The 11669-nt window shown below is 50.4% G+C and overlaps 1 protein-coding gene across 1 annotated transcript; it reads left to right on the forward strand.

Annotated features, from left to right (window-relative positions):
• The first annotated feature begins 804 nt into the window (after window positions 1-804).
• Window positions 805-11306, forward strand: LOC123352648 (glutamine synthetase). Its single transcript, XM_044993084.1, has 7 exons — window positions 805-952; window positions 1877-2052; window positions 3004-3165; window positions 6288-6434; window positions 8224-8351; window positions 9514-9713; window positions 10577-11306. The coding sequence occupies exons 2-7, from the start codon at window positions 1887-1889 to the stop codon at window positions 10896-10898; spliced, it is 1125 nt and encodes a 374-aa protein (XP_044849019.1). The 5' UTR covers window positions 805-952; window positions 1877-1886; the 3' UTR covers window positions 10899-11306.
• The last annotated feature ends 363 nt before the right edge of the window (window positions 11307-11669 follow it).

Raw genomic sequence — 11669 nt, forward strand, 5'->3', positions numbered from 1 at the left:
TGTATCACTTGCCTCCAAAACTGAGGCTTTAAAAAGAGTATTTAAAAGAGGGTTGGGCAACACTCCATGCCCAGGTCACAACTGCTGCACATCTACTGCTCCAAACACCCCCTTTTTCCTCCACCACCCCCCCTTAAACCTTCTCAAAAATCCATCCCTTGCCCTCTGTGCGCCTCTCCTCCCCAGGCTGCCCCCAGCCTGGCCCTACGTGCAAGCACAAAAATCATCGCCCCAGCCGCCTTTCAGTCCGGGCGACCCTACAATAACAAACTGTCACGGGGTGTGGGGAAAGTCCGGTCCTGCACCCCTCTTCCCGAACTCACAGTGACTCTCAGCCAGCCAGTAAAACAGAAGGTTTATTGAACAACAGGAACACAGGATACAGCCCAGCTTGCGTGCAGAGTCAGGACCCCTCAATCTGGCCTTTCTGGGGGTTCAGGGTGCTTGGATCCCAGCCTAGGATCCCCTGAAACCCCCACCTCCCAGCTCCCAAAACCGAAGAGTGACTCCACTACCCACTTCCCTTTGTCTAGCCACAGCCAGAGGTGAGACCTCCCCTCCCCCAGGCCAGGCTCATGTTACAGCTGCATACCTGTCTCTGCCTACCAAGCACACAGACAGCCCCTGCTCCATCACACAAACACAAAACAACACGCCCAAAGAACGAAACTTGTTCCAAACTTCCGGCAGGCTGGGCGGGGACTAATCGCAAACTGCGCTCGTACCCGGGAGGGGGGGGGACTCCCCACCCCAGCGCGGCCGGCCCGGAGCGCGGGGAGGGGCGAAGGGAGCCAACCCTCTGCCGGCTCTTGCATCAGCTGGGGAGCGGCCGCCCCACTCTGCCCCCGGCCGCGCTGCCTGGCTGGGGCGCTATAAGAGGCGGCGGCGGCTGCAGCCGGGCTGCGGGCGGGGAGCTGCATCGCGGCGCTGGGCTCCTGCGCGGCCGGGGACGGTAAGTGGGGAGCGCGGGCGCCACGTGCTCCGGCCCGGGGATGGTCCCTGCCCTGGGGCCGGGCTGCCCCCGCTGATCTCCGGCGGGACGCTGCGCCCTGCTCCCGCTCGCCGGCTCCAGCCCTGCTGCCGCCTGCGGGATCCCGCGTGGGGACGTCCCCGGCCTCGCCGGGCGGTGGGGAAGTTCGTCCCCCGCTGCCCGGGCCGTGGAGCTCTGGCGGCATCGTGCTGCACCCGGGCGGGGGGATGCAGCGAGTCCGGAGTCCCGGCCTCACCGGGCTCGTCTCTTATCCCGAGCACGCCTCGTGCGCGGCGCCGGGGCCACACCGGCGTAGCCAAACCGCCCCAGCTTCTGTGTGTGGACAAGCCCCGCGTGGCTGCGCCAGCCTTGCAGCGGACCAGGCCGGCGCGGTGTCCCTGGCCGCAGATCTGTGGCGCTTTGGCCCTTTTCCCGCCCTCCTCGGGCTTCTGTAAATGAATCTTTTTAACAAAGGCCGCGCTTGGGGGCAGGACCGTCTCTGTGTGCGGTGATAGAACTGATCGCAAGCGCGTCCCGGGTCTGCAGGGAGTAGCTTTAATGTGGGGGAGGGGCGGCTTCTCCTCCCCCCCCACGTGGGCTGGTGGAACTGCTCTGGGGTTTACGTTCAATCGTTCCTCTGTTACAAAATTTAAATCGGAAATGGCGCCAAAGCACCATCTCTGCAGGGGAAAGGAAGTGGTGCAAGATCATAAAACTGTGCATCTGCTGAGACACTGTTACTACTGTCATGAGAAATCAGTTGCCTGCTCCCCCATCTGCCTGCTGGGAAGGAGCGAGCCGTGGGGGCTGAGAGTTTTTTCCTGCTCTCCCCGTGGCTAGAGTGAGTCCACCTTGTTCTGGAACAGTATCTATAACTGGGACCTTTCGTTCTCCTCCCTTCTCTAGATCCATCAACATGTCTGTGTCACACAGTTCCAAGCTGAACAAGGTGGTCAGGGACCAGTACATGAGGCTTCCCCAGGGGGGCAAGGTCCTGGTGACGTACGTATGGATTGACGGGAGTGGAGAAGGAGTCCGCTGTAAAACTCGAACCATGGACCAGGAACCAAAGTGCATAGAAGGTAACGCTGGGCCTGTTAGCTGTTTGGCGCAGTCACCCTCTTGTGTCTGTACATGGAGCAAAAGGTAGAAGCCAAGAGTTTTAGATGCAAGGCCTGTAACACTCATAACGTTATATGAGGAGCTGCTGTATGTTTTTGAGTCATTTGGTGGCATAATGCACAGAACAGATCTCTTTTCCCTGTGGAGTATACAAAGTAAATGAACAGGGTTGCGGATGTTATCACCGGGGTGTATAAGGTGATATGGTAAATAGCCAGCCTTCTCCAGGATGATGGTGTTTGCTATCCATAATCTCTCTGCCATCAGTGCTAGGATGGTGAGGGGGGAGCATTCTTGCCTCGTAAGAGCAGGGCTCGTTTCCAAGAAGCATGTTTTAATGGGATTCCATCAAAAGTGGTTTGTAATGGGATTTGGCTAGGTGCTGCAGACACAGAGCCAAAGGACTGGAGGCCAGACCTCTAGTTTGTGAGGCACCTCTATGGCTGGAATGGAGATGTTAACCCCGTCTGGTGTTAGTCACTAACAATGCTGAGAGCTGTTTGGAATGTAAATCTACTATCTTGTTTGAACCATCAAAGAGGTTAAGGGGCATTATAGTGGGGGTGCTTGCTAAAGCCATTTTACAAAACTAAACCCTATAAATGATGGAAACCGCTTCAAATGAGGGGGTGCTGCCGCATTCCCAGTTCTAGTACCTATAGCAGTTGCTGGATTATTGTCCCCTTCATGGTCATTGATGGGGGTAGTAGCTGCAGGACTGGGCTTTATGTAGATACAGGGGAGTCAGAAGCTTCCTGGATTTCCTTTTGAAGCAGTTTTCAGTGGCATGTTGCGGAGTATATCCCCCCTGGGCTCTTGATTGCTTTCGTCTTAAAATTCTCTAACATTTGACATGATCAAATTGAGGGATTTTTAATCTTAGGGATTTTTCCGTTTCCTCTTGCTCCCAGATGTCCCAGAATGGAATTTCGATGGATCCAGTACAGACCAAGCTGAAGGCTCCAACAGCGATATGTTCCTGATACCAGTCAGGATGTTCCGAGACCCCTTCTGTCTGGACCCTAACAAGCTAGTGTTGTGTGAAGTCCTGAAGTACAACAGAAAACATGCAGGTGAGGTTCCGGGCTGTCTGCACTGGCCTAAACTGGTTGTTACCAGAGCCAGTGTCTTACCAAACAGACACACCAGCTAAGTGCCATCAGCATCAAAATATTAAGGCCTCGTTCTCAGAAGTGCTGAGCACCCCGATGCCACTTGAGGTCAGTGGGAAGTTGCAAGTGATCATGTGCTAATCCGTGACTGAGCTATATTTTGCTCAGTTAACCTAGGCATGCAAAAACCCCGTCGCTGGTGCTGGTTATCTGCAGGATCCCGTCTTAGCAGGAAGGACAAGGAGAATTCTGTTAAGTGGTCAAAAAGTAGCTAATGTTCTGCTCACATCTGTCGGCAGAGGTCACCGCACGCCTCGTAGACCAGGCCAGCACCAAGTAATTTTAACCTGTGTGCTCAAATATACAATCTCCCTGAATGCTTACTATACCCCGATTACTAGAATGTAGCATCTTGAACATTAAGACAGAAACTTGGAAGTTTAGGGTTTAAAAACATAGAAATGATTGGGTGCATATTTTAAATAAAAACCTATATGCCAGTAGGCAAAGCTTGGTTAAGGTACCTGGAACCTTCCCTCTGCACCACACCCACACTTCCTTCCCCCTTGCTGCTGGAAAGCTCCACTAGTTACTTTGAGAAAGGAAATTTGTATCTCGTGTGTTGCTTCTCTGACTTCCAACCATTTGATCTTCTCTCCTATGATATCTATATCCTTGATCCTGGCCAATAGCTGGGTATAGTGATCTGTCAGGCGCACAGCAGGAATCAGGCCTGCGTGTTCAGGATGATTGTGGAGAAGCTGATTCCTGACCTTGTCTAAAGTGATCTCGGATCATTGTTGAGCGTGAACGAGATGTAGTTAGGAATGAAGAGTCTCCTGGCTCCTGTGAGGGCAAAGGAAAGTCAGGTGATCCCCCTACATGTGGGGACCACATGTCAGTATGCAAAGCTTTCGCTGGGATGGTGGAGGTCTGAGGGATGTGGTGGTCCAAGATAAGGTTGGTTGGTTGTAGAAACACTAAGACTCTGGCATTTCACTTTTGTGTGAAGTACGGTAGTCTAAATCCTGACTTCTGGACTCTTAAAAATAATTACTGTGTTCTCAAGTACTTCTGTACTTCCATTCTGACAAAGGCTTTCTTTAAGAATCGCCCCACTTTTTGAGACACCCGTCTAATAATCGTGTGCTGGCTTGATGTGGATGGAAAGCTCAGTCCTGTACATTTGTGGTGTTGGGCTCTTTAAGTTAGTTCTTGTAACATACATAAGGTAATCATCAAGTGATCCATTCCCAGCTTCTGGCAAACAGAGGCTAGGAATATCTATGAAGCAGTAATATAGCTCTCAGAGGCAACTGTTGTGATCTTAGATGACTGAATTTATGGCTTAAAATAATCAAAAAAGCATTTAACTCCATGCGCTTGGCTGTATTCTGTCAAACAGAGAGGTTATCCATGTTACTGTGTTTAAAGTAGTACGGTTTAATAGATTTAAGCATATGAGACATTCCTTATAACTTGAATCAAGGGGCATTTAGCTTGATAAATGAAGGCAGCGCTTTTCTAGCTAACGTATGCAGAAAGGTCCTATGTCATGCACAACAAATTTTCCTGTGGTTACAATATTTTGTTTCTTTAAATTAGCCAACCATCCCCTACAGATAAAGGAATCAGCTGATTCATAGCCGCTAGCCTGGGGCTCAACTGTACCTTTAAAGCAGTGGCTTGTTTTGAGGTTGACGCAGAGCCAAATTCTTCCCCAGCAAGAGCTTCAGGAGACAATATCTCGGTTTCTGAAGCTTGTTCAAATGCCTCTATTGTACCATGTTCATGAGCCTAGTACAGCTAAAGAGATTCAAAGGGGAATATGGCAGCCAGTGTTGCCCATAGCACTTACCTAGTACCCAGTGAGTGCCAATCCCTGAACTGACTTTTCTCTGAAGGTGCCCAGCTTATGTGGTTAGAGGGTCTCTTCATTTTTCTCTCCACCATTTAAGGTTCAAAGTGTGACCTTTAAAAGAAAATGTTGCTGATGCTTTGTCATTATTTACAAATCCCTGGGGTTTGTCACAGCAGCATTTGGGTCTCTTCAGTGAACACTGTGGGTAAAAGTGCAACTTATTACCTGCAGGCTGCCATTTTGTGTGACAGGGAAAACCTGTTATTTCACTTCCTCCTTCTCCCCTTTACCTGGATTCTTCTGGTCCAGGTCTCACTTGGGCCAACAATATCTTCAGGACTGTTCTGATGGGTTTCTGTGCCACTCCCATCGGGGAGAAAGCCAGATAGACTAGCCCTGGTGCTCAGTGAGCTCTGCAAGCTGTCAGCCAGCTCGAATGCTGGCCCAGAACGTAGGGGGCAGTGAGGTGGGAAGAGAGCCCAGGGAAGCTTGGTTGGGGACACATACATAGAGTGGGAAGATGGACTTCTGATTAAGGGACTGTATCCATCTGTAAAATAGGAAGATTAGTTGCCTACTACTGGTGGTGGTTTAAATCCCTACCTACTTGGCAGATGGCCAGATACTGTGGTGACGGGATGGGGGAAGGCAGCAGGGTATATGGCTACTTAGATGTTTATGGATTTTTTATGGATCAGTTTTAATGGGCAGGGGGGTTACATTTGCACTTTGTATATAAAATTACAAACCCTTTGAAATCAAGCACTGTTGTCTTCCTCCAATGCTAAAGCAAATGGTGGGTGAGCAGAGAACATTTTCCTCATGGATAGAGGGAGATGACCTTGTGTAACCAGCTACTTTCCTTATTCCCTTTCCCACTGTTGAACACATCGTGTGTTGGTCTGGATTTATCGGCCTCTCAGCCCAGCTTTTCCACAGCCAGGGCCATCCTAGTCCTGTCTTTGAGACAAGTCTGTCGCGGTGCAAACCAATGCAGTGTCATGAATTCATAACGCCAATATTGGTTGCAGATTCCCAACAGAGAGGCTGGCTGGAGGAGAACTCTCTATAGCTTATAGAGGGCTGTGCAAGGAAAAGCACCAACCGGTGTCTTCCCCAGTAAGAGAGGCCCTCAAGTGGTGGGCTGAATGAAATGCTGGAGGGTTCCTGATCCCCAGGTTAGGTGTTCCAGGTCTAATTAAGGAATTTCTCTTCTCTCCAGAAACTAACTTGAGGAACACATGTAAAAAAGCCATGGACTTGGTTAAGGACAGCCACCCGTGGTTTGGAATGGAGCAGGAGTACACGCTGCTGGGCATCAATGGACACCCGTACGGCTGGCCTGATAATGGGTTCCCAGGTCCACAAGGTAAGAGCGAGACTCTCCTGCCCCTGAATGCCCTCCCCCCACTAGTATTCCCAGACTCCTGCTAGCTAGCACAGTGCTACCCAACTCACGCACCTCTCCTACGCCGAAAGGACTGACTTCACAAGGTGCAGTTCCCATTGACCTCTATGGCAGTCAAAGGCACTCAGCGCGTCACAGGATCAGTGCAAAACCCTGTGCAGTTCGTGAGTGGGGCTCCAGTCCTGCAACGAGAACCATGTGGACAGAGCCTCACATGCTGTGTGGGTGCAGGTGTGTCTTTATATTTATATATATTTATATATATATCTCCACCCACCCACCAATGCACTTCTCACAGCAGGACCCACATCCAAGGCTGTTTTAACTTGCTGAGTGAGTGAAGCCACGCGAAAAACCTCTTCCATCCCAAGTGGTAATGGTGGGTGGATTACCTTGGCTGGCTTGATTCAGCTGCTGTTCTCACTTCAGACAGCCGGAACTCCTTCTGAAGATGTTGATCCAACCATGGGCTTCTCCCCTGAATCACCCTACCAATTAGCGCTTAGGCAAATGGGTGCAGCTTTTTCCTGAAACTTAAATTACAGGCAGCACTGTGCCAAGTTCAGCTAAGTACCAGTGGCACACCTTTCTATTTTGTGCCCTGCAGGTCACGTGACCTGCAGTGGTACCACTCTCTTGACGCTGCCTGAGAGGAAAACAACTTTTCCATTCTAGAACTTGTTTGTCGAGGGTTTGAGAACTTGTCTGGGGGGAAAAATGTGCAGGTGGTTATTAATATAAAGACTGGCCATGTGAAGGCTGGGCACTCCAGGAAATTCCCCCACCCCCTACGCACAAACTGGTTCGGCTGCCTAGACTGGATTGTGTGGGGTTAGTGACGCTAGAGGGTTTTCTTCTTTTCTTTAAGATCCCCTGACGGGGGTTGATTCTCAACATCTCTGTTTTTCCCTCTGAGTTTGTACTGCAGAGCTAACTGCCTCCTGCGAAGGAGGAAAACCTGTAGCAAACTGCAGCAGGTTAATACTCATTCAGGTTCCAAGTTTGTTGCAATAAACACAGGCAACAGTAGCTGTCAGAACTCTCTCAAAAAGCCAGCCTTAGCGTTAGGGGTGGAGTTCATTGTAATGGAGCAGTTCTTCGCTTCCTTTCTTCCTGCCACCCCCACTGGGAAATCCTCTGTTTAATTGGGAGCAGTTAGCTTGTGCAGTCTCTCTGCTGGAACTTGCAAGTACTAAGGACTGCAATAGCTGGAGTATAAATGAGGTTTATGGGGAAATTAACGCTTCATCCAAGTGGGAATACTGGGGAACAGCCTGAGACTAAATGGCCCAGAGTGGTGGGAATGGATTATGGAGCTTTTCACTTCCTAGCTGCTGCTCCAATGCTGCCCCTCACTGGACGTGTCCACCAAACAGCTCTCACATGGAGCAGCTTTTGGTCTCAATACCTTTCCCATAGGATGGGCAGGTGTCCACCCAACAGAACAGCCCTTTCAGTTGGTCATGTTGCTGGCAACCTCAGTGGAGGCCAACAATTGGATGCGCCAGGGAAATTGAACTGCCCTTGCTCCTAGATGAAGTCCCTTCAGCTCAGTCTGGAGCCGAGCTGGAGAAGCCATGGCATCTCCGTGGCTGTTGGGGTTCTTGTGCTGGAAGGAGAGCCCTGGGAACGTCTCCGAGTTCGAAATGCCTGCTGGAAGATAAGCTTGTGGGGTGGGAAATGAAGGGGCACTGCTCCTCCCTTGAACTTGCCTTGGTTGGTGACGTGGTGTCTTGTCTCCCCCTCCTAGGGCCTTATTACTGTGGGGTGGGAGCAGACAAGGTGTACGGGCGAGATATTGTCGAGTCCCACTACAAGGCGTGCATCTATGCCGGGGTGAAGATATGTGGCACCAACGCTGAGGTCATGCCCTCCCAGGTATGTACGGAAGGAGCATTTCTCATTTGTCCTGTCAAGGGAGCATTCGTTGAGGCAGGAAACTGACTGGGAGTTGGAATACTTACCTTGCAATGCCCCGAGCATTAGCTCTGCAGTGCTCTCCCCGGGCATCTGGTTCTTCCAGTCTCCAGCTTCCCCCTGCCCCACTTACTCACAGCTCTTGCAGCACCTGACCTCTTGCCCAGTACTAAGAGGGCTGTCTGCACTGAGTATCTGTGGTCTTCTCCCCTCCACGTAGTTTTGCTGAAATGAGCTCCTTCTCCAGCCAGGGGCAGTGTGTTCTTCTGGAGAACCTGGTCTCCAGTGCTGAAAGATGGAAGCAGGAGTTTCCAAAGTCACTGTGCAGGCTGGATTTCCTCTGCACCAACACGGTCACTTGCCACTGAGTCGAGTTACCTCGTACAGCTAGGGCTTGGTCTCCAAGAGAAAGCTGCACCACTTCACTGAAGGTGTGACTTTCAAAGGAGCACCACCCCCGAATGCGCTCCTATTTCAGATTAGCCCAAATTAATTCCTAATTCCGCAAGAGAGGGCTGCACCCGTTTTAAAATCACACCTTAAGTCAAACCAGTGTGACTTTCCCATGTAGACAAGGCCTGAGTCTTGGCGCACCCAGGATGAATCGTTTGGAGGTTTGGTTTGGTTTTTTTCACCCCTATCCCTGCCCTCTGTGGAATAGGGCTGAGGGTCGTTGGCAAGGCAGCGTGTGGGGGTAGATCTTACCCTCGCTGTACCTGCTCGGGGTAAGTGGCGGTTTTACTGCAGTGTTGTCCGCCCTACACCTTAATGAGCCCTGAATTGATTCTAACCCGCAATGAAGTGAGTCCTCCTAAGCTGCTTGCTCCACGTCCTTCCGTGTCCTGCACTTGGTCCTTGCTAGGCTGGGTGATACCTACAGATGCTATAAAGTTGCCTCTGAAAGGCATCAGGTGATGCAAGCCTCTGCTTAGTCATCTTGGGTGGAGCAGCCTCTGGCTGCATGTTGGCAGGAGCCAGATGATTAAACCCTTGATAAATAGCTCACTGGCATGCGTGCCAGACCACCTGGCAGGAGTCTGCCATGATTGACTGTTGAGCCAAAAGCAAGTGGCTAAGGGAGAAACCCAAACCTTAGCGTTAATGCTCATCTTTCCCCTTCTAGTGGGAATTCCAGGTCGGGCCTTGTGAAGGCATCGAGATGGGAGATCACCTGTGGATGGCAAGGTTCATCTTGCACCGCGTCTGTGAAGACTTTGGGGTCGTGGCCACATTGGACCCCAAACCGATGACTGGCAACTGGAACGGAGCTGGGTGCCACACCAATTACAGCACAGAAGACATGAGGAAGGAGGGCGGTCTCAAGTGAGTTAATGCTGTTGCTAAGCTGGAGTCTGTCTGGGGTCATTGTGGTTAGTAGCACCTTTCTAAGGGGCTTACTGACATGGTTTCTAGATAATGGGTGAAATCCCTCCTCACAATCCCATGCACAGGATCCGCATGAGGCTGAACAGAAAACTGGTTTTGTAGTTTTGCGGCCAAAAGGGACCATTGGATCATCTAGTGCAGTGGTGCCCAACCTTATTACACATGATGGTCACATAAACCTAAGCACAACCTTGTATGGGCCAAACAGATTCTACATATTTTAATAAGATTTAAAGTCCCCTGTGTTGATTTGTATTTTAAGTTTGGCTTGTTTTGGATGTATTTAGATAGCATTGTCTAGTTTAAAAACAAATAAAGAAATCCACGCCTAAAATTTGCGCACAACAAAAAAATTCTAATGAATCGCCCGTTAGTATATTGTGTTGAAGCCGGTCACAGGCTTCATGAACTGCTCTGGTGGGCCGTGGGTTGGGCACCCCTGATCTAGTGTGAGCTGCATTGAATTTCATCCAGATACCCCATGTTGGGCCCAGTGACTTCAGTCAAACTAAGACATTTTGGTTCTCGGAAGACCACTATTGTGTGCCCCAGACAGAGAACAGGTGAGACGAAGGTGCCACCTGTGCCTAAAGCCCTGTGTGTGTCTCCTGCTTGAGTAACAGTGTTTGGCAGGATTCTCAGTCACGCTCACACCCCACACTCAGAGCCCTTATTTTCAACACAATCTCTTTATTACTTGTATTGCGGTAGTGCCTGGGAGTCCCCGCCATGGCCCAGAACTTCACTGGGCATCGTGCTGCATATGCGTGTTTTAACCTATTCCTGTCCTTGTTGGTTAGATGTATTGAAGCTGCCATTGAGAAGCTAAGCAAGCGACACGACTACCACATCTGTGTGTACGACCCCAGAGGGGGCAGGGACAACTCCAGGCGACTGACCGGGCACCACGAGACTTCAAGCATCTTTGAGTTCTCTGCCGGCGTGGCCAACCGAGGGGCCAGCATCCGTATCCCCCGCCAAGTCGGCCAGGACGGCTGTGGCTACTTCGAGGACCGCCGGCCTGCAGCCAACTGCGACCCGTATGCTGTCACAGAGGCCATTGTGAGGACGACGTGTCTTAACGAGACAGGGATGCAAACGATGGACTATGCAGACAAATGAGGCCTTGAAGAGGGTGGGGGTTTCGATTCAAACCTAGCTTCTCATGTGGGTTTTATGAACGTGTGACCTGGTCAGCTGTCAAATCCAGACTCTTTAGAACTTTGCTTCTGGTCTTGTGAAATGGTGGCTTAGAAAAATATTTTTAGATGTATTTGTGGGGGGAGGGAGAATCTATATAGTTCTCAGCCAAACTCCTGGTTACTGGTTTTTAGATCACACATGGGGGGCGTTTAAAACTTGGATTTAATTTTTTTAATTGACTTTATACTGTGATGTACATAGACTCCTATGTAAAAGCTGCTGCTGTTGAATCTGTTCGCTCCCCCCAGCCCTCTTCTTTCCCCCTCCCCCTGCCATGTTTGTAAGGTAACAATAAATAGTCTTATTGGCTGACATGTCAGCCGCTCTCTGCTATAAATATTTGTTTTTTCTATAGTTTCTCCACAGATTTAATTCTGGGATCACTTAATCTACGGCTGATAAGCAGCCACCTGTGGGGTGAGACACGGCAGCTGTTCAGTAATGTGCAGTGGTGATGGCTCTAAGCAATAGTTCTGGTTAGGAAACTTGGCGGGGGAGAAGATACCTCTTCCAAGGAAAACTGCTGACTGAAGGGGAAGGTAGAGAGCCGTGTGTGGCTGCTTGCGATGGAATGTGGCCAAGATAATGAAGCAACCGTGAAGATAAGTGTGGGATCCTTAATGACCAGTGTGGTCAGGACCTTTTTCGTTGTATTGCTTGGCTGGAAGGCACCAGTGGAGCCCCATGCTG

This window comes from Mauremys mutica, chromosome 18 (assembly GCF_020497125.1).
Source record: "Mauremys mutica isolate MM-2020 ecotype Southern chromosome 18, ASM2049712v1, whole genome shotgun sequence".
In the NCBI taxonomy this organism is placed as follows: domain Eukaryota; kingdom Metazoa; phylum Chordata; order Testudines; family Geoemydidae; genus Mauremys; species Mauremys mutica.

Bases quoted from the DNA above. Each gene is read 5' to 3' on its own strand.
- LOC123352648 (XM_044993084.1), top strand. From the start codon at position 1,887: ATGTCTGTGTCACACAGTTCCAAGCTGAACAAGGTGGTCAGGGACCAG. The intron at 3,166-6,287 runs GTGAGGTTCCGG...TCTTCTCTCCAG, and splicing joins GTACAACAGAAAACATGCAG to AAACTAACTTGAGGAACACA. The intron at 8,352-9,513 runs GTATGTACGGAA...TTCCCCTTCTAG, and splicing joins CTGAGGTCATGCCCTCCCAG to TGGGAATTCCAGGTCGGGCC.